Source organism: Cyprinus carpio, chromosome A4 (assembly GCF_018340385.1).
Source record: "Cyprinus carpio isolate SPL01 chromosome A4, ASM1834038v1, whole genome shotgun sequence".
In the NCBI taxonomy this organism is placed as follows: domain Eukaryota; kingdom Metazoa; phylum Chordata; class Actinopteri; order Cypriniformes; family Cyprinidae; genus Cyprinus; species Cyprinus carpio.
The window spans coordinates 11,889,579-11,912,761 of record NC_056575.1 but is presented as its reverse complement, the minus strand read 5'-3'; the positions used below and the strand labels follow the sequence as shown (position 1 = coordinate 11,912,761).

The 23,183-nt window shown below is 36.4% G+C and overlaps 2 protein-coding genes across 5 annotated transcripts in view; both read left to right on the top strand.

Moving 5' to 3' along the window:
- The first annotated feature begins 440 nt into the window (after positions 1-440).
- On the top strand, positions 441-17,912 carry LOC109074977 (plexin-C1-like). The gene is given in 32 exon segments (XM_042741069.1): positions 441-1,572; positions 1,687-1,812; positions 1,995-2,127; positions 2,675-2,777; positions 2,959-3,067; positions 3,159-3,318; positions 3,396-3,507; positions 3,594-3,687; positions 3,835-3,873; positions 4,054-4,187; positions 4,268-4,447; positions 4,997-5,105; positions 5,451-5,621; positions 5,782-5,862; positions 5,864-5,944; positions 6,068-6,173; positions 6,253-6,354; positions 6,945-7,048; positions 7,141-7,182; positions 7,279-7,403; positions 8,392-8,590; positions 8,697-8,843; positions 11,450-11,615; positions 11,788-11,888; positions 13,503-13,578; positions 14,992-15,026; positions 15,478-15,573; positions 15,741-15,904; positions 16,031-16,181; positions 16,256-16,396; positions 16,491-16,565; positions 16,870-17,912. Coding segments are annotated over 32 exon segments (4,473 nt in total). The 5' UTR covers positions 441-666; the 3' UTR covers positions 16,975-17,912.
- An 843-nt stretch (positions 17,913-18,755) lies between these two features.
- The window catches only part of LOC109064448 (UHRF1-binding protein 1-like), a 31,793-nt gene continuing 27,365 nt past the window's right edge, over positions 18,756-23,183 (top strand). For 2 of the 4 annotated variants that reach the window (XM_042741042.1, XM_042741037.1), the window contains exon 1: positions 18,756-19,015. In XM_042741042.1, the coding sequence (XP_042596976.1) occupies positions 18,972-19,015 (44 nt within the window). In that variant the 5' untranslated portion in view covers positions 18,756-18,971. The remainder of the gene's footprint in view (positions 19,016-23,183) is intronic. The other 2 variants (XM_042741058.1, XM_042741051.1) reach the window with 1 other exon arrangement.

The window sequence follows — 23,183 nt, the reverse complement described above, 5'->3', positions numbered from 1 at the left end:
GCTAACCACAAAAACAAACAACAGGAACTCTTTTAAATGTCCAACATAACTGAACATTAAACACTAACAGTTTTTTTTCTTTACTTAAAACACGGATGCCTTTTGTATATTATGACACTCCAATGTCAACAGCTATGATATACATATTATAAAATAATGTAATTAAAGTACAATACTAGTTCAGTGAAGCTTATGATTATACAGAAAATAGAAATAAATAGTTTTTAGCAAAACTCATCAAAAGGCAAATTATATCTAAATGGCAGTAAATTCTATTTAATATATTCTGTTCTTTTCTAAATATGAAGCTGTTTATATGTACCACAAGGGTGCAGCAGTAGGCTAACTAAAGAACTGCAGAACTTCACAAAACTATTCAATACAAAGTCTGCTGTCAATAGAGTTCAAGAGAGTACGGGCTTGTTCATGGCTCGTTTTTCTTCTATGTTTAAACATGACATTAGTTTTAACGTGGAATTGTATAACTTACAAAATATCTGAATGTCGCAATCAGGGCTACAGATTTGTTGGTGCGTTGCGCGGAAGTCATCAGCATCCTCAGAGTCGCTGCTTTCACTTCCATCCACTTCACGAGTGGACGCGTCTGAGAGCAGTTGATCGCGGTGACAAGATCTCTGAACTTAAGCTGCTCATCAGATATGCAAGATGAGAAGATTACTTGGAATTCTTGTACTTTTGAAATACTGCATTTGCGGTTATGTGCAAGACTTCGATGGAGACATCAAGGACTTTGTAGTTGGTAACAGTAAGTTATTTCTGACTGATCATCGACTACATCAGATGAGTCACGATCTTTATGAAGAGAAGAGGAAAGACATCACTAATGCCACTGAACACAACAGAGTCAACATCCTGGTGCCTTTTGTCGCCAACAGCACCTTGATAACGTGTGGGACTTTAAACAATGGATATTGTGAGGTTCTTGATATAAATGACATTACAAACAGCATTTACTATGAAAGTAATATACTGATAGGACCGCGACAGGATGAGAAATCTGTTGCCTTCATAGCCGGTACAAGTAGCAATAGGTACCTTTTGGTTGGGAAAAAAGATGATGACGCAAAACCTCAAGATACCAGCTATTCTGTTGTTACCTTGTGGAACACTTTACATTCTCAAGCAGGTGAGATTTTCTCAAAAATAGCTGAAGGATCAGATGCCATCATTCAGAGCACTGTGAGAGATGTGGAGTTTGTTGATGGATTCCAGAGAGTTTCACCCTCAGAATCATACTTTTTTCTCAACACAAAGACTGACTCCGAGAGGAAAGTGCTCGTCCTGTGGATGAACAGCTCTAAAGATAAAAAGATAGACATCATCAAATCCCTACAGGCTGCAACGATACGATGCTGCAGTGATAAAGCTCGTCCGGTGCTCGTCGCCTGCACCGTTATTCCCTCAGTGAACGGAGTTATTTGGGCAGGTGTGTTCAGTGCACAGAATCAGCAGGATCCGGAGAACAGCGCGCTGGCTCTGTACGACATCAGTAATGTTAAAGGACGAGTGAAGGGCTTCTGCGCTATTGGTGAAAAGCCTTGTGGTTATGAGGTTGGGAACATGTTACTATACACACTTTAAAGATAGCAACATTTTACTAACCTGAATCTGTGTTGCTGAACGTAAAACTAAATATAAAGTTTAATTTTGTTGTCTGTGTTTCAGAGTGATACTGAACTTCAGCCGCTCTCTGTGGTGTTCAAGTACAGCTCAATGTCAGCAGTGGCAGCAGTTAGAAGTGGATCCTGGATTGTGTTGTTCATAGGAACCAGTGATGGCCAACTCATAAAGGTCTGCTTCACTTCTATCTCCAACACGCATGCCTTTATTTTCACTATTCTCACTGAGTTTTCATTTTTAAATATCTGTCCATCATTTTCATTTACACATAGGCTATGGCTCTAAGCTGTTGCCTAATCATTTAAATGACTACAGTCAAAATTCATGATTTGTATTTCTGTTTGTTTTTCTAGCTTGTTTTGGATGAGAAATTCACTCCAGGCTGTCCAAAAGTGCTGTTTAAATCTGATGATGAACGAGCAGTGCTTCCCAGAATGCACTTTGATCCAGTAGATTTCAAACATATTTACATCGCTCTAAAGATGATGGATTTGATTTAGTGCTTTTTTAATTTGATGTTGAGAGCCAGGTGACATTGAAGTGACGTTACACCAAATGTCCAGTGAACACACTTAAGGCAGCCATTTGTGCTGCAAGTGCCTGGGGAGCAGTTGGGGGTTTGGTGCCTTGCTTAAGGGCACCTCAGTCATGGTATAGTAGATATACATTACTATAGCACAAACTGGCTCATCAATATTGAATAATAACCATTATACGACTTCACCCTATACTACTATAGCAGAAACATCTTAATATTGAATAGTACATAATTCTATACTACTATAGCAGTATCATTTTTGTATTGTATATTATTTAAGTATTTAATATAAAGGAATGGTTTGCCCTTTAACCCTGAAAAAGTTGATCCAAGACAATGTTTTAATCAGTGAATAAAGGCGATTCTCCTCTGACACACAGTTAGAAACCTCTGAATTAAACTATGCAGTTACTAAATCAGGCAGTATGTCTGATAATTTACTGTGCATTAGATCGCATTGTCATACAGTCTCTTTCTGCTCATGTTTTTTGATGTAGTTAAGAAGAGAGTCCATTGTTCAGTGTGCTAAATACATCACTCTGAAAGACTGCAGAGCTGCTCTGGATCCTCTCTGTGGCTGGTGTGTGAACACACACAGGTTAGCATGTCTATGTCACATGAAATTTCACACATCACACGAGATCTGCTCCAGGCTGCATCTAAACTAAATATGCCTAATTGTAGAACAGCATGTTAACTTCTCATTATCTATATGGACAAGATGAGCAGTGTGCAAACAGTTCTGTAGTCATGTAATGGTTAATGCTGTTTTTATCTAGATGTTCTGCTCAAGATGAATGCTCAAATACTTCATGGGTGTCCATCCCAAAAAACTCTCTTCAGACACGGCTGTTTTCTTTTCAGATAGGAGAGAATTCTTCTAGAAAGGTAGACATCAATATCTAAAATTATTTTCTTAATTATAATTTAAAATATTTACAAGACTACTCTTTACCAGCCATTGCCCTCTTCTACACAGATTTCTCTACATCTTTCCTTGAGTCTGGTGAGCACAGGAAATCCTGCCTTCTCATGTACCTTCACTAAAGGAAGTGTAAACTTGTGTGACGGGTCTGATCCACCTGCAGTTTTTCCAAACTGCTCCTGTAGTTTTCCTGATCAGATTCTATACACTGGAGGTTGGTTCTCCTTCAGTGAAGTTTTTATGTGCTATATGATTGTTTATGATTATAAACATTTTTGATAATCTGTTCAGGTTTAAGAGTCTCTGCTACTGTTACTATTGAGGATCAGAAGATCACAGAGACGCTAACACTGACAAACTGCTCAAGTATCACAGAAAATTCACCAAATGCTTCGTATACACAGTGAGAAAACGCAGAGTCAATAAGAGTTTTGAAAGACTATTTTGAACTCCTATTTTTAAATTATAAATAACATTAATTAAATGCAGGTGTGTGCAGTGTGTCTCATCTGGGTGTCACTGGTCCTCTTCTTCCAAGCGTTGTGAATGGACACATGGGCCTGGAGAGCAGTTACACATACAGGTGAGACAATCCAGTGCTTCAGTATATCTGTATTGGGGAAAAAAACCTTAATAAATTTATATTAATGCAGTGTTGATAGCTGAACTATCATTGTGTTGACTGAATGAACTCAGGAAGTATATGGTGTTTTATTTTTTTACTCTTTAGGATGCATGTAAATATCTTCTCTCTGAGATGGTCTACAATGTAAGTGTCATACTGATTATGTGCCCAACATCACAGGATAGGGATATTGTTTTTTTCAGTATGTTCCTATTTCAAATAAATATGACTTTAGAAGAGGCTGAGAAATTTATTTCATGCTTGAGTAAAAATCTGCTTATATTGCTTAACCTCCGTTATTTTTGAAACTTTGGTGTCCTGTAGAAGCCAGCGATTCTCTCTTTGGAGCCAAACAAGGTTTCTTTCCATGGCAGAAACAATGTTTTACTAAGAGGAAGGAACCTGGAATCTGTTACTAAAATCCGTATTCAAGGGGATCTGGACTGCATTCCTAAAGAGTGAGACTCTGTGATTGTTCAGTCGTATATATGAATGTGTGAAGATTCAGATAAATCATACTTTATATCTTTACCTTCAGAGCTCCAGTGTTTGATCGCTCCAGTGACACTTTAAGGTTCCACATTCCTCCCAGTGGAACTAAAGGAACAGTGAAAGTGTGTGTTGTTACTCCTGACGACCGTTGTCATGGTAACAGCATCATCACTTACAGTTCTCAGCCCAGCTGCACTGGAATACAGCCCACAGTCAGCTGGAGCAGGTCAGACCATTTCAACTTCCACATCCCATCAGCACTTCAACATGACAACTGCCCACTATAATTAATGAATCTAATGTCATACAGAACATTTAGGTCATTACATTTGTAAGAATGCTGTTAATGTGGAAAAATTATATGTGAAAAGTAATGATCTGATGAGATCAGATTTAAAATTATATATGCAAAAAATGAAAGCAGAAATGATAGTAATTAGGTCATTTCCTGCATCATTTGTCATGTTTCTGAGATCTGCAGTTTACTAACTCAGATTGTTATTAGACTATTCTTGCTTAAACGGTTTTCTGACAGCCAGGCTTTTCTTAAGATTTTTGGTGGGTTTCACTACCATTGGTTGCTGAAATGTGTGGTAGTGTGTGTCTGTGTGTGCATGCAAAAGCCACATAAACGAAAATAAGTGGGGGAATTTAAATGGTAATATATATATATATCTGTGTGCATGCAAAAGCCACATAAACAAAAATAAGTGGGGGAATTTAAATGTATATATAATATACTTGTTGAAGTTGTTTTACATGTCTTTTCATTCAGTGGTGGAAGGAAGATTCATGTTCAGGGGAGCAATATGGAATTTGTGGAATCAGTTACTGTCTTCCCCTCTAATAAAGTGCTGAAAACACAATACAACACAAGCTCAGAGGTAAGATGTGTGCTTATTATTGCTGCAGTTGCTCACAGCTCTTTATCTGATACATAGAGGTCAGCTGTTTATAATTTCAGAGTCTTCAAACGTCCATCACCTTACTGACATCCAACTTAAGATGCCTAAACATTTCAAGCAAATTGATTTGTTTTTATTTAAATAAAATAGTGTAGAATTTTAATATTTTAATTTTTTTATTATTTTTATGTTAATTTTAAGTTAATTTTATGATTGTTTTTTTCTTGTTTTTGTTATTTTTTATTTTGTTTAATTGTTTTAAATGTTTTCATGCAGCTTTAAATGTCACATGTATTAGAGACATATTTTCATTGTCTTTTTCAGGATTTGTGGTTTCTCTCCAGTCCTTATGATGGCAGTGGTCAGTTTAGCTTGAAGTTGAATGTTGGGAACTCCACTGTGGACTGTGTGGATTATTTGTCCTACCATCCTGATCCAGGATTCACTGGATTCACCACCGTACAGGTGGCCAATGATCTACAGGTGAACATTCAGGTGAGTTTAGTGATACAGTGAGTTTAACTTTAGTCTACAGTCTGCATTTTTGGCATGCATGCCGACCACTGATTGGCACTCAATAAATATTATTATGTTTCTGCACATCAGCATGTGAAACACACAACCTACAAATCATCCCACACTCTCTGTTTCTCAGAAAAGGGCAGATATGTTGAATTTGAGTATGAATGAGGTGACTGTGATGGGTCTACAGAGAGATCAGCATTATCTGTGTGTTTAAGCAGCAGTGTCTGTGTGATGCCAGCATCTGTAAAATTAAAGGAGAATTAGGAGCCGTCCCAGCAGTGGACTCACTCAATGTGAGTGTAAATATTCATGTCTTTAAGCAAATTATCTTAATGAATTAAGTAAATAAAGTAAATTATTAATGACCTTTATATAGCTTACTTACAAAATCTTCCTTCTTTTACTATAATTTTCAGATAGGTATTGGGAATTTTTTAAAAAACCTTGAGTCTCAAAGTAGTAAAGGAATATATTTATACATCCTTGGTGCATTGATTCTGCTCATAATTCTGGGTGCTGTTGGTAAGTGATTTCAGATTTACGTCACATATTTTCACAATAGTCCTCAGATACTAATGTATGTGTTTGCTCATCTGTCTAGTTGGAGTCATTGTTCACCGTAAGAGCCAGACACAAATGAATGAGAGAATGAACAAGCAACTGGAAATGCTGGAAAGCAACATCAGAAGAGATATACGACAAGGTTGGTCATCTTTGAAATGCTGGTCTTTGTGACGTTTGCAAGCGTCACCGTAGCTCATACTCAAGCTTAGTGTTATAAACACACAGCTAACCCTAAATATTCAACTTTGGTGCATAACTCCTCCCACACATTTGTGCAAAGGCCACAAATGATGCCTCAAATCATGCAACCATTAATTTCCTAAGCAATATGCATGGCAGTCAATAAAACATTCAAAAAATCCCATAGGCTTACACTAAAAAAGAATCACAAGCAATGTAGTTACATCCTTAAAGGGATAGTTCACCCAAAAATGAAAATTACCCCATAGTTTACTCAACCTCAAGCCATCCTAGGTGTATATGACTTTCTTCTTTCAGATAAACCCAGTCTGAGTTTTATTAAAAAATATCCTGGCTCTTCCAAGCTTTATAGTGGCAGTGAGTGGGTGTTTTTTTAAATAGTCCAAAAGAAGTCCAATAAAGCGCATCCATCCATAATAAAAAGTGTCCCATTATTATATTGCTTACATACTTCTTAGAACTGTTTCATGCCTAGTTGTTTGTGATTATTTTATGCATTTATGTTCATTTGCTTGTTTGTTTTGACAGGCTTTGTTGACTTGCAGACAGAAAAATCTGATTTAATCGATAATGTTGGAGCCATACCTTTCTTGGACTACAAGCACTTTGCCTCAAAAATCTTCTTTCCTGAGGTTCACTATTTTTTTTTCATCTATCTGAAATTCCTTTTTTTTCTTGTGGAATTACTATATGTGTTTGTTTGTGTAATATATATTTTCTCTAGGCTGGCCCTCAGGCAGCAAACATGATCAGAGACATTGGGCAGGTAAGATGCTGCAGTGTCTTATGTAGTGTATGAAATATAAATGTATGACACTATATAAAACTAAATGTCTTATCTGTGTCATTTTCTTCTGGTCAGGACTCTGAGCAGACAACTGTTGATGAGAAATGTCAGGCTTTTGCTGCACTGATCAGAGATAAGCAGTTTCTCAGCTGTTTTGTGCATGCATTAGAGGAGCAGAAAAACTTCAGCATAAAAGACAAGTGAGTCGAAGACATTTAAATATATGTGCATTTAGCAGGCACTTTTATCTAAGAAGCTTTGATGCTTTGAACATATTCTCACTTCTGTTTGAAGATGATGCGATAAACCTGGTCACAGGTTATTTTGAGGCCTTGACTTGATGTCTGTTGCTTAGAAGCATAAACAGATAATACACCTCAAATGGGTGCTTGACTAAAAAACAAGTAGAAAAATGAACTATAAAGTCAGCAACACCAAAGCTCCAAAATTTATTTAAAACACTTTGATCGAATCTCCTTGCAAGAAAAATGCATCCAATCTCTAAATTAGATCCCGTTAGAAGATATCCATTTTGATTAGTATCTAAAACAAGTAAGGAGAGTTTTGTCTGATACCCAAAATCAACAACACTGCGTTTTGTCAAATACCCAAAACCTTTTAAACTAAAAGTCTTCTATCCGTCTGAGAGGAACAACATGTCTAAAAACCTTGAAATGGAGACATTCCCTCTTATCTCTTATTCACGAAGACAAATATTCCATTAAACCCCACAATCATTTAGATTAAAGATTTAACAACAATAGCTAGCATTGCAAAATAATAAGTAATATAAAAATATACAAAAAATGGCATCAATTAAAAACATATTAAATGGTATAGATGATCAATTGATAAATAATATAGAAGTTTAAATGAAGAAAATAAAACACTAAAATTTTGTTTCAGTTTCAGAATATTTTATTGACTTGATGGTTTCTCAAAGCATCGTTATTCAAAAATAAAATAAACAATAATACAAGAGAATGCAACATTGTACAAAATGAATGAAGAAAATGAAGCTACAGTACACACAAGCTGTGGTTGGTTTCTGATTGCATTTTGAATATAAATTTGTGAGACAGGTGCGGAACAGTAGCACTCAGTGTCTGACACTTGATCTACTCATCTTTCTTCTGTTCTTTATACCTTGTAATTTTGTTCCTCTCTTTCTGTTCCTCTCTCTCTCAGATGTACAGTGGCATCTCTGTTGACTCTGGCCCTCCATGGAGACCTGCTTTATCTCACAGAGGTAATGGAGGACCTTCTGCAGAGTCTGATGGACCAGTCCAGCAATGCAAATCCCAAACTTCTCCTGCGCCGTACAGAGTCCATAGTGGAGAAGCTTCTTACCAACTGGGTGTCCATCTGTCTGTACGGCTTCCTCAGGGTCCGTCTGAAGATCAACTGTATCGTTGAATTCCAAAGCACATATTTTCTTTAACTGCCCATGTGCGCTCATATGTTTATGCATAAAATGTGTGTTTCCTCCATAGGAATCTGTAGGACAGCCTCTATTCCTGTTGGTTTCAGCTCTGACTCAGCAAATCTCTAAAGGGCCGGTGGATTCGGTGACAGAGAAAGCTCTGTACACTCTTAGCGAGGACTGGCTTCTCTGTCAAGCCCAGGACTTTGAGGCCTTGGTCAGTATTTCCTCTTTTATGGTCTCTTTTATGCAAATGAGGAAGTGTTTGTCTAAATTAACAGTCATGGAAAGTACTAACTTTAGAAACACCTTTCTGAAATTTGCAAGCCACATTCATGTTTTAATAATTCCCTGTTTTAATCAAAAACACCAAACATTTCCCTTCCTGCATTCAAAACCACTGAAAAAGTTTGGTTAAAAGGTCAGTGCGATTTATATCCTTACGCTCCTCAAGGCTGCATTTATTTAATCCAAAACACAGTAAAACAGTAATTTAGTAAAATATTATTCCAATTTAAAATAACTGATTTCTATTATAGTATATATTAAAATGTAATTTATTCCTTTGATTATGTTTCTTAATATGTTTGTGGAAACTTTGACTAATGGAAGGTTTAAAAGAGCAGAAGTTTCTTGCTAGCTATGTTCATTTTAAACCTCTTTCTTTAAATGCTCATAAGCTTCTGCTTTTTCTGTTGCCGTCATGTCCATCCTTAAACCACAGAAGCCATTCTGTAACTTCCTTTCTATGGTTGCACAACGTTTATTGCACAAGAAACATCATTTTCTGACTGTTGCTTTCTTACATGTGTATATGCTCTTGACTAACTGTTTAAGGCATAGTTCACCCAAAAATAAAAAAATTGGTTGTCATTTACTTTTCCTCAAGTTGTTACAATCACGATGAATACTTTCATCTGTGGAACATAAAAGAAGATATTTTAAAGGGGTCATATGATGCGATTTCAATTTTTCCTTCCTTTTTGGATTCTTAAGCTCTTGGTGCATACAGAAGATCTGTAAAGTTGCAAAGACTGAAGTCTCAAACCCAAGTTAAGACTCTGCCACGCCCCGCTAAAACGCCTCGTTTAAACATGCCCCCACATATCTACGTCACTATGTGGAAATATTTGCGCAATATTTGCCCAAATGTTCACGCAAAGAACGAAGGCGTGGTTTTAGTAACCGCGGTTAGTGTTGAAGCAGCCATGTCAGGGAGATGTTGTGTGTATCTAGGTGAAAGCAGAAGCACTTTATTTGGCCTTCCGAAAGTAGATGCATTTAGGAATCTTTAAGATTACTTACAACAGAACAGCAATGCATTTTATGGACGACTGTTTTGTGAACCAGAGGAGGTAATTCTGACTTTGCTACAACAGTCTGGGACTTCTGAATCAGCTACTGTAAGTATGTTTTGTTATTAGTTTAAGTATTTGCTATTGACTGTTCAAATGCGGAGTTTTGGCGGTCATTTTTGTTTGTGTGTGAGAGAGAGAGACAGGGTCACAGTGGAGTCAGATGTCTTAACCGTCTGTGGCTTGTGAACTGCAAACACATACGAGCTTTATCACTGTGTCTGTCACACGACTCTCTTCCCCTTTCTGGCTTGAACTGATGGTAATACTGAGGACATTATTAATTGTCTTTAAATTTTTTTAGAAAGATGAAGCTCATGATTATGGAAAGGGGCGTTACATTTCTGACGAGTGCTTGCGGTGTTCGGCCAATCACAATGCACTGGGTCAGTTGGCCAATCAGAGCAGACTGCGCTTCACGGAAGGAATCACGGTGTCTGTCACGACTCGTTTGAGAGAGGCGGGGCATAGAGGACCTACAATAATGTGCAATATTTGAAAAATAATGTGTTTTTTGAACATTAAAGCATGTCAACATATTCTGTTACACCAAATACAAAAATAATGATCTTTAAAAAAAGCATCATATGACCCCTTTAAAGAATGAGGGTAACCAAAAGGTTGCTGGTCCACAGTGACTTCCTTAGTATGGAAAAAATAGTCTATTTGGACCAGAAACTGTTTGGTTACTCACATTTTTCAAAATATCTTCTTTCTGTTCAGCAGAAGAAAGAAATTCATACAGGTTTGGAACAACTTGAGGGTGAGCAAATGATGACAGAATTTTCATTTTGGGGTGAACTATCCCTTTAATGTTGGGCCATAGAGGTTTTTATTTATCATTTTTTGGTTTCCCGTCATGTTCATTTCTTGATTCTTTTCTGACCTGCAGTTCTCACATTGAGTGTGGTTGGACGGTTGGTCACTAGCAGTTTTTTACTCATAAACACACTTGCATAAATATAAATAATGGTTTGTGGACAGCATCATGTGACCAGACCATCTTCCCCCCAAAATTACCAGCAGTTCATTTATACTACTGTGACCGTTGTGCTTCTGCATTTTGCTTTCTGCAGAGGATATCAGTTTTGCACAAGCCTTCCTCTCACAAAACTGGACTGTACCTGTTCTGCCAAGCGAGTAAATGAGAGAAAAATGGTCTATAAATAAGGTTTTCTTTTACTAAAGTTTATTGAATATTGTCTGTATGAACGGCTCCAGTGATTTGAAACACATTAAAAGCAGAATATGATTCCCCTTGTAATTCCAGCAACTTTTTTTTTTTTTAAACGTCTCTGAAATTGAACATTCAATATTTTTTGATGACGATTACATGTCATATTTTATTTTTTATTTTGAGCTCTTTGGATGCTTGTTCCTTAAATAGTTTTGTTCTCCATTCATTCTCATTAAAATTGCTACTTCTTTAGTCATTAAATTGTTTGCTTTATGTTTTCGCCCTCTGTAGAAACTGAAGGTTGTGTTTGCTGTGGGGACTGGAGGAGAGGTCAGTGAACCTTTAGAGGTCAATGCACTGACATGTGACACAATACAGCAGGTCAAGGAGAAAATCTTACAGACCTTTCAGCGCAAATTTGGTTTCCCCTTCCAGCCGATCAGGGATATAGAAATCGGTTAGTGGACACCCTGTTTTTCACTCTCTCACAGTTGATGATCATAATATTTTATAGAACTTCCTTATAGAGCCTAGGTCTGTTGATAACACACAGTTTCAGGTTGCCAGTCGCAATATCCGCCGACCTAATTCTTGTTTGTATTCTCTGTTTTTTTTTTGTGCACTCGCAGAATATGAAAAGGAAGGAAGGTTTGTCATGCTACAGGAAGTCGATGAGACCTCAGCGATTCGGGGGCCTGTTACCATGTTGAACACTCTAAAACATTATCAGGTGAGCGCAGGAGAACAACAAACAGTGTAAACATCATTTTTGACAAGTGAGTATATTCTAAGCAAACAGACAGCTGATAAAACAAAATCCAATGTGGGCCATATATAGAGACCAGAAAATGATAAAGGCTTAGGGTTGGGCACTTTTGGCTTAAAGCCCGTTCACTCCAAGAATGACAACTGTAAAGACAGCTATATTTAATAAACATTCTGCAGTCGTTTGCTGTTTTAAAAGTTCTTTATGGCAAGATGGATTCTGATTGGCTGATCATTATTCCAATCATATAGTTCCTCTTTGTTGTTGTCATTATAGCTGTGACATGGAATCCAGTACTCTTATAGAATTAGAATGATTATTAAAAGTCTTTAGGTATTAATTTAGTTTTGTTTTTTTTCATTGTTGTTAGTTTGAATTTGAATATATTCTATTTAAGTATGAATTAAATAATGACTTTTTTTTTTTTTTTTTTTGTATGTGTTTGTTTTAATTGGATGCTCCATCCCAAACTGAAAATTTTGTCATTAATCACTTATGTCGTTCCAAACCCGTAAAAGCTTCGTTCGTCTTCGGAACACAGTTCAAGATATTTTGGATGAAAACAGGGAGGCTTGAGACTGTCCCATAGACTGCCAAATAAATAACAGTGTCAAGGTCCAGGAAAGTATGAAAAGCATTGTCAGAATAGTCCTTATGCCATCAGTGATTCAACCGTAACGTTATCAGGTGACGAGAATACTTTTTGTACATGAGGAAAACAAAAATAACGACTATTCAACAATTCCTCTCTACTGTGTCTCTCCAAATCAGCGTAGCACCATTTTGACAAATCTGAGCCGTACGCAAGCAGCTTACGCTCTTCTGTATCAGCCCCGCCCCCTACACTATAAATAATCGCTGAAGCTGCTGCTGAAAATCAGTCACTTGTTCACAGAATTACTGTTTGGTGAAAGGCACGTAGTGCACTGCATAGGGGATAGGGAATGATTCAGACAGTGTCAATATGTTTTCCACTGGGGTGAATGCAGTCTGGTTTTGTGTTGTGTCACGCTAACAGAGCAGATCATATGTGTGAGTGAGTCAGTGCAGAAAATAAATCGTATCAGACCCATTTGAATTCTACACAAAATGATATATGTGTGACACGGATGAGATAAGGAGAAGAAACTCAGACCAACTTAGTATTAGAAACCACACTGATGAGTAGAAGAGAAAACACCAGTGCCATGCATTAACATAAATGACATAATTTTTTTTTATTACACATCCTCAGCTTGATTATGATCACTGCTTTGTTTCATATTGAATCTACTCTGTGGCTGTTAAATGTGGCTTCGGTCCTGTGTGCATACAAATTTGACAGATGAAAGCCCACAAAAAAAGTTTGACTGATTAGTCTTGCACAGTATTTTTATGTTCTCAGGGTGGCTTTGGGCTTTAGTTGAGGTATTTTAGAATGACCTTTCACTTGCAAAGCTTGTATCACAAGGCCAAATAAACCCAGCTTATGCTAAACTGTTGTGCAAACTTAGAACACATCCATAGTCTACTGCAGCACAGTAGTTATTTTCTCAGCTTTTTCAGAGTTTGTGTTTTTAAATATGTATTTCCATCCAGGTTGGAGATGGAGCATGCATTAAAGTTATCACAACAAAAGTACATGCACCACTGAGGTCTCAAAGCAGTGTAAAGGGTGAGTCATGATTCCTCAAATCAACCACCATGTCAACTGAAACAATGCCATGCCCAATATCACAGTCAATCCATGGTGGGTGGTTTATTTTGCTGTTGCATTTGTTGTTACTTTATTATTGTACTTAAAAGTAGGTTTGCAATCCATTCTGAGTGTTAATATCTGTACAACTGACAACTCATTAGAAGTCCCCCCACCCACCCAACTCTTCAAAACATTCAGTATTGTGACATATAATGTGGGCATTCAGGGAAAGAAGAAGAAAAAAAACTTTTTTTTATGTAACACAGTGCATCCAGATGTGTTCTGTAACAATATTATATCATCTGAGAGAAGATTAAATAAAGGCAAAGTTCAGCCAAAATATGACAATTTCTGCAATCATTCACTCACTCTCATCTTTTTCAAAACCTGCAGGACTTTTTTTTCCCTTGTGACACATAAGAAGAATAGTTTAGCAGAATGTTTGAGCTTCATATTCCGTACAAAGAAAAAAAATAGGAATTGGTGTCCAGGGCTATCAAGAAAGAGTAAGAAAGTCTGAAATTTCAGTGTATTTTTCTCACACAAGCTGTCATATGACATCAGAAGCCTTATGAATGCTTTATGGTGCTTTTGGAGCTTGACAGACACTGTTCCTCATTTAATGTCTTTATATGGAAGAAAGCAGCATTAACAGTCTGCTAAACAACATCCTTTTTTGTTTTCCACAGACAAAAGAAAAAAAAAAGTCACATGGGTTTGAAATGACTTGCTGAGGAGTAAATGATTAGAATATTATTCTTTTTTGGGGTGAACTATCACTTTTAAGCTGAACAGGTGCTGTTAACAAAGACTCCAAATTCTCAGGCAACCTTCTAACAGTGAAACACAATGATAAAATGTGGCCTTGTTTACAGGAAGTGGTGGTATCAGTTATATTTGTGTCTGTATACCAAGCGGTACATCTGTTGGTGAAGTCTCTTTTCCTGTACATATGCAACATAAATATTCTGATAGCCTTATATAACTTTCATGAACTTATTGATGAACATTTTATTATATGTAACGGATATTGTTGTACATTTAATTAGCATGATCAATGATCTGTTCGTGGTGTAAGAATGTTGTTTAATATCCGTCAAGGTCCATGATTTTGAAATGCGTGCATGAACACATGGTTTCTTCGCATTCAGTTATGTTTGCATGTGTGCTCATGGTCTCTTTTGGAGTGCATCTGCATTGTGCAGATTTGGGTTCCGACATGTGGCCGTTTTAAGTTCCAACTCAAACCCGCTGTAACCACAATAGAGATTTGAGTACTGTAACACATCCTCTCTTCAGTGTAAAGCACAATAATACATGACTGTTGGGCCAGTATCAGCTTGACATAGCTTGTTTATTTACTCATCATTATGGTATTTTGTTTCACAGATGATGAGAACTTCGCTGTCAAGTACTTCCATCTGGTTAGTTGGCATGTATACTTCTGCACAATGTTTGTTCTGGTGTGTCCTTCTCGTTGCACTGACACACCTAATGATCTGTCAAGTAAATACTGTGTTGTGTTTTCCTCCATGGGTCATTAAGTCTGTGTGTTATCTAGATGCTATTGCATTGAGAGATTGCAGAGAAGATAGTGTGGGTGTGTGACACTTTCGGTTTTGCCAGCATCTTCCTGTTTAAATAAGAGGAAATGTTTTTAAGTAAATCTGAACATAAGAATCTTTGTTTTGTTTAAATTGTTCAAAGATAGCATTTTGCCTCTTCTTATAATGAGACATAAAAGCTTAAACATTTAGATGAGAAACACTGTCAGTATATATATAAGAAGACATTGTTGTAAAATAACTTTACAACAATAAAAATGAAAGACTATTTCAAATAAACATAATAACAAGGACTTTTCGATTGGTCTAGGTTGATCCAGATATCGACACAGACCTGAGCAAACATCCAGAGAAAAAAGCACTAAAATTCAAAGAGATGTACCTCACCAAGCTGCTCTCCACCAAGGTGAGAATAATTGACACATAGAAGCATTTTATTATAGACAGATGTAGATGGAGCCAGATATAGATAGATAGACAGATGGATGGAAGGACAGATAAAACGGACAGTCAGCGAGTGTGTATTATGTACACATATGTATATATGTAATAAGCTCTCATTGTGTCCACCAGGTGGCAGTCCATTCTTTTGTGGAGAATCTGTTTAGGAGTATCTGGGGGTTGCCTAACAGCAAGGCCCCATTGGCTGTCAAGTACTTTTTCGACTTCCTGGATGCACAAGCAGAGAGGAAAAAAATCTCAGATCCAGATGTTCTTCACATCTGGAAAACAAACAGGTGCTGGATAACACACAGTCATTGCATAGCTCCACCAGCAGCTGCTCTGACTCCTGCCTCACAAAGATTTATTAACGCTTATATGTTCATGCACAACTAAAATGGATTGTCAAACCTCCCCATCAGCCTTCCACTTCGTTTCTGGGTGAACATCCTGAAGAACCCTGACTTTGTGTTCAGTGACATGGAGAAGACACCTCACCTGGACGGCTGTCTGTCCGTCATCGCTCAGGCCTTTATGGACTCCTTCTCCCTTGCTGAGCAAAACCTGGACAAGGTAACCACTGAAACCTAACATGGAAAACTGTGAATATCACAGAGATCATTATTGACTCTCTTTTTCTCCTACAGCATTCACCAACCAATAAGCTACTCTACGCCAAAGACATCCCTCAGTACAAACAGGAAGTGAAGTCGTACTACAAGTTAATAAAGGACCAGACTTCTATTAGCAGCCAAGAGTTGAAAATATTTCTTCAAGAGGAGTCAAAGGTACAATTTATCATCTATTAGCAGCCAAGAGTGGAAAATTTTTATTAAGTGGGTTTAAAAGGTACAATTTATCATTTTTCACCTTCTTTATCAGAAACATCAAAATGAATTCAATGAATCTGCGGCTCTGCGTGAACTCTACAAATACATGCTCCGCTACTTCAATGAGGTACGAATCCTGGGTTATCATCGAACATGTACTCTTTTGTGCAGTCGTGGCAGTTTCACAGAACATTTTCACAGGATTTTCAGGCACATTGAAGCCACCGAAATTCTGTTAAGGAAACCTATTTTGCCTCTTTAAAGAAATGTAACAGCACTTTCACATCCTGAACTAAAAGAGAAAAGAGATTTGATACTGTGTATTCCCCTAGAAAACCATCTGAAAGTTGTGTGGTCAGGAATGAATAATAATTAAGATTTAGCGAAGTAATTATACAGCAGCATAACCTTTCATTTTTAATGCTTTACAGGTTTCGCAGAAGCTGGATCAGACAGATGCCCCCGCTAGGTTGAAAGAGGACATGCAAAATGTGAAGGAGCTTTTTGAAAGCATGAAACGAAGTGGTTGGAGTTGAAATTCCAGGTCTTGTTATTCAAATGGGTTTTCACACTGCATTTTGATTATTTAAAGGAGGTCATTAAACTAGACACATCACCTTTATAAAAACTGTCATCATTATCAGCCATATATTAGAAAAGATTCACTTCTGTTGGATTCGGTAGAGACCAAGTGAATGTAATGTATGTTGATGAATTTTCGAGTTTGCGAGGAGCTCATTGTTGAGCTTATATTGGACTAACACTGTGCTGCCTATACAGTGCATCACAAACCCATGACTTTGTTATGCACTGCAATGAAAAGCTTGATTCAAATGGTTTAATTAGATTTTTTTTCAGTTTTTTAAATCATATATTATTTTACTACAGAGTTCCCTGTAATGCATTAATCTGCCAGGCCAAGGACAGTATGTTGCTCCGTTTTTAAATCTTTTGAAAATGGACTAAACAAATTATTTTTGTAATTTGCATAGTTATTCAACTGTCCTCGTCTGCACTGTACTAATATAATGTGTCTAGTATTATGGACGTGTGTTACTTGCACAACAGTGTGATCCCCGTTAACCTGTGTTCCTTTGTCGCCCTCTATTGGTTATATTAGTTATAACTTATAATATGATAGCATGCATTAATTAAACAATTTCGAGATCAGTTAGAGACAGTAAGGCCTTTTTTAGGACTGTAAAGATGTCATTCAGAACGATATAACCAAACAAAACCAAAAATAAAAATATATGGGTGGCATTGCCAGTATATTTTTAAATGTTAAAGAAAAAAGTGAAAGAATTTAGAAAAAGAATAATTTTTTAATCATATTTTTTTATGGTGTGTTTTTCTTTCTTTTTTTAAATCTAATATATCACTTCTGATATATCGACGGATGTTAAGTTTACTATTTGCCACATTGTGAATATGGCATTTTCAATCAACAATAAACAGTTGAATTATAATTGTATTTTGATCAGTGTTTGTTCAATTTCTAATGTATAGGAAAATAGAACTGAACAAAAAATGATATAAGAAATTTAAGAAACTGCATGTTTTACATGCCTTTTTGTTGTTTTCTGTTTCAAACCATAAAAATGGCTAAAATTAGATTTATTACAGTAATATGAAACATATCCAAATAACATATCTAAGATAACAAATAAACAAACAAATAAACAGCTATTTGCAAAGGACATTCCATAATAATAATAATAATAATAATAATAATAATAATAATAATAATAATAATAATAATATTGTCTTTGTATTTATTAAATTAGATTTGATTTTATGGATAATTTTATAAATAGAATATACATTATTATTAATATGCTCAAAGCAATATAAAATAAAATAAATATTTTTTAATTAAAATGTATATTATTTCTTTTTATTATTATTATTATTATGCTTATAAACATAACAGAGGTGACATTTTGTATACAATATATAAAATATATCAACATGTATAAATGCCATTTTCATGTATCAAAAGAAAATTGAGAAGAGAGAGAGAAAGAAAAAAACAATAATAATGTTGATTGGTAAGAAATATATATAATAATTGTTAGATAGATAATTGTTAAATAGCTGCAATACTAAAAGTAAACCGTTATTAAACCACTGATCAAAAATAAAGGCCTATTTTTGTAAAGAATATTTTGATTATTCCAGGTGAGGGGTAAAGTTATGTTTATATATTAAGGCCCATGCTAAAAGTATATTATTTCGACATGGAGTGACGTGAACGTCAAGGCAGATTCCCATTGGCTGAACGGATTTGGGCGAGCCTCATTTTCATGGGGTGCTTCTGCACACGCGCGTTTGTCCACCGACGCGTCACTGCGCATTCAACATGGACCCGACGGTGAAGCGGTAGCGACGGACGCCTCTATGCGTAGATTCGCTAATTACGACGCTTCATTATCCAGAAGAAAACACTCCGGTTGACCGGAGGACACCTAAAATGCACAGCTCCCAAAATCTGCCGCCTGTCCTTGGATAAGTGATTGATGAGATACCGGCCATGGCTGGATTGATCAAGAAACAGATCCTGAAACATCTCTCCAGGTCAGAGCTGATCCCTTACTGACACTTACACGGGCTTAACACACATGTCGATGCTTGATGAACACGAATCGAGGTTTAAAGGCTGAGATGAGTCCTGCTGATGTGGCTGTGCTGGATGACACATGCCGATGGGCCATAACTGGGGTTTGACAGCTTGCCAGACTAAATGCTGTTGCACTGGATTGATGTCAGAACACGCTTTGGGTGTCATGTCTCCAGCCAAACGAGTCTGTCTGTTCTCATCTTAATGTTGTTTCTTGTGGGTCAGTGTGATGGAGAGCGTGCTCTATGGCTAGGAATCTTTTTTTAGATTTCCTCTGCTTTGGAAACCACCCCTCATCCCATTCAGACCGGTTAGATCCTTGGTGAAGTCTAAGTGGATTCATGACATTGCATGACTGCCTAACCCCATTTCTAGCCCTGTGGTGTATCTGGCTGACATTTAAGGTCAGTTAATCATCAAATAGTGTAGTAGAATGCCATGTAAAACAAGAATTATTAACGTATTTACAATTATGGGACATAAATGTTAGGGTTAAGAGTCTAAATTTGAAAAATCCCATATTGATTGATTGATTGATTGACAAGGGGGGGGGGGGGGGGGGGGGGTCATGTTTTAGATCTGATTGTAAATGATTCATCTATGGATGCATTTAATTAAAAAAAATTTTTGGATGACATAATTTTAAAATTAAAATGTCATAACTAGATCTCCTGGATGAAAACATCAGACTACCCTCTGGTGACGTATGCAGGACTTCTCCAATCATCTGCCTTCATCTTAAAATCCAATCAGCAGCCGATGCATAGAACCCACCCTACATTTGCTCTTTTCCATTTTCCAAGCCATTAGACTTGGATGTACGTCAAAATACAGAAGAAAAATCTGTCGCTGTTTAAGCTTCATCACAACTTTAAAACATAATATTGGGTGGGTGACATGTCCCGTAATGTGTCTATGGTGATTTCAGTTATGATGTAACCCGTCACCAGGCTTGGATGGACAGAATCTGAATTTTTTTTGTGCTAATTTTAGATTTATTTGGGAAAGATTGGATTTAAACATGGTAAAAAGAGATTAGAGGTCTGAATAATCAAGTTGGCCAAAGTATTTAAAAATGAAAATCAACCTTTCAATAAATATTTTCTCATTGACTCACCAAATTTGTGTGGCTTTCATTCTTTTGTGGAGCACAGAAGAAGATGCTTTGAAAAACGTTGGCGTCTAAATTAGGGATATGCCGGTATCAAATTTTCCTGTTGCGATTAATTGATAATGCTTTTGTCACGGTATATGGTATTATCACGGTATTGAAATTTAGTTTCAAAAAAGTGGTCATAATACAGCATAACAGGTTAAATAACTTTTTTCTTATAAAAAAAAAATAACTGAAAATTTAAATACAATAAAGCAATACAAAAAAATATATATATAAAGTTAAAAGTTTTACACATTAAAGTGCAAAAGAACTATAAAGACCAATAGGTATCACTTTACAATAAGACCTCATTAGTTAACCTTAGTTAATGCATTAACATTCAAGGCAAGGAAAGTTTATTTATATAGCACATTTTGTACACAATGGTAATTCAAAGTGCTTTACATAAAAGAAAGTAAAAAAAATCATGAAGAATAATAACCACAAAAAAAAAAACTAATTTAAGATTAAACTAATTAAAGCAATTTAAGAACTTTGTTTATTATTTGAAAATTGTTTTAAAAAGAATTTAAGACAGTTTAAAAATAGAAAATGATTTTACATAAAATACAGTGCAATTCATAAAATATAGTGTAATCAGTTTGTACATCGCATAGTGGTCATTCAATAAATGCACAGCTAAAAAATGAGCAATAGCTACATTTGCTATAGAAGTTATTAATCTTTGTAAAAAAAAATATGTCTTAGTTCATGTTAGCTCATTAAATAACACAGATGCAACTTTCAATTTTAACAATGTGTTATTAAATATTGGAATACCTCAGATTAATGAATGTTCAGAAGAATTTTTTCATTGGCAGGTTTTGTTAACTAAAGAAGCCATAATGTAAAGTGTGAATGAACATTAAAGAATCAAAACACTTTAAACCATATCTAGGGCATGTTGTAGTCCAGATTAAAAAAAAAAAGTTTGAAAATAAATATAAGCCTATTAAGTCTAAATATTTAAATATTTGGCTCTGTGATGAACACCATAGCAAATCCACACATCTGAATGGCTAATTAAAATTATTTAAATGTGGTTTAGAAGGTAGCATCTGATTTATTTATGGGGTTTACAGAGTGAGGGCTGCATTTTAGCGCCATCTGCTGTCAGAGAGTAAACGTGCTTTCATTCAGCGCGTCTCTCACGTGTTCCCCCATGTGCTTCTCTTACGTGCTTGTTTACATCAGAGCGCAACAGCGGTGTTGTGCATTTGAGCAGTTGATGGGAAAAATATTCTGAAAATGCATTCCAAATTCTGAATCATTTGTAATATATAATTATTCACGGTATTTAGAAGTGCCCACGATAACAATATCGTGCATATTCATTACCGCGATATATCGCATTACCGAATACGGCACAAGTCTAGTCTAAATCAACATTGGACCTCCCTTAATACACAAAACATAAATATGCAGGAGATATGTAGAACTTTATGAATGGCAAGCATTCCAGTTCTGTTGAAATCTGTGGGACGTTTAAGGCCAGGTCTCACAATGAATGATAAAGATATTAGCATCCACAGCAATGCATGGTAACTTTTCTGTTTATTATAAGCGCACACTGCAGTCGTCTACTGCTTTAAATGCTCAAGCCCGTCAAATTTGGATATAATGTCAATGGTTTTATCATTCATCAGTTAGAAAAAAAATTCTGAAGGCAGTTCCAACATTATCGCTCTTTGGTGTCATTATCGTTATGTTTGTGGATTGGACTTTCAGCCCTGTAGACGGAGGAGGACCCTCCATTTGAGCAGGTTGGAGGAGTCACGTCAGTTCATTTCTGATCAGTTTGTTGTGGAAACTTGAATTAAGACTGGGTGGATTGTAAGGACAAGGCCTGAGTTCAACAAAATTATTGTTTTGCCTTTGCGACCGAGTGCACATTGTGCCAAATGGTTTCACTATTGTGTGTTGTTGTTTCAGTTCTTGAGACCAACCTAGCTGCATTATTTATTCCCTCAGTGGAGGGCATCCAGATGAAATACTACACCTGTTCATTCAAAATGACAAAACAGTCATTGGTGTTCCTCATGGTGTTCCTCCTTTGATATGCAATAGCTCAGGTCCAAGATGTCGACTGGTCAGCGTGATAATTTAAAGATGGTGTGGGATGGTGTCTCATAAGGGTCGTAACTTTAGACTGTGCCCTTTGGATTTGTTTTGGATGCGCACTCTGCATTTTCTGGAGGCATAGTGGCACTCAAGGGCTCCTAAAAATGGATTGTGCACTTCATGGACCTTGACTTATTGTTTATGACGTTGTGTTGAATTAATTTACTGCTGAGGGACTTTCACCCAGACTTTGACCTACACAAAACAAGTTTTCCTTTTGCGGCAGTGATTTTTCAGTCTGTAATAGTCTCATATTTATTGTTATAGCTTATGAAATATTTTGGGAACGTTCCAGTTGGCTGATACAAAGTGGACTTCAGAGAGTATGCAGCCATCTTGTTTTCAATTCCAAACTGTAGAGAGTGCAAAACAGCATGGGGAACTATTTAACATATCAATTCACAGGAAGTGGAAATTTAACCACCAGTCATTGTGCACTACCTTAGTGTTACACAAAGTTTGGTTTAAATTAAAGCAGTGAAACTGTTTTGGCTAAAGTGCTTGATGAAAATATATAAGGGATGTAATGATTAACCGCGAGCGAAAATCGATTAAAATATGTGATTATTTAAATTGGTTGAGATGGTAAACAAGTCGCAATTCAATTAAGGGTAGGAGTTTACATGAGTGCATGTCTGAGGAGAACTTACTTTAGAAAAGTTTAGATGGTATTTTTTATTTTCATCTTGCCTCTGTATAAAGCATATTAAAGTTAATAAGTGAAGCGCTGCTTTGTTTACAGCGGAAGCCAAGGAAACGCTTTAAGCGCCACCTGCAGGCAGAGAGTGAATCTGTGTCTAGTTCAGCTCGTCTGCTGTTTCTGTTTCATGCAGATATTTTTTATGTAT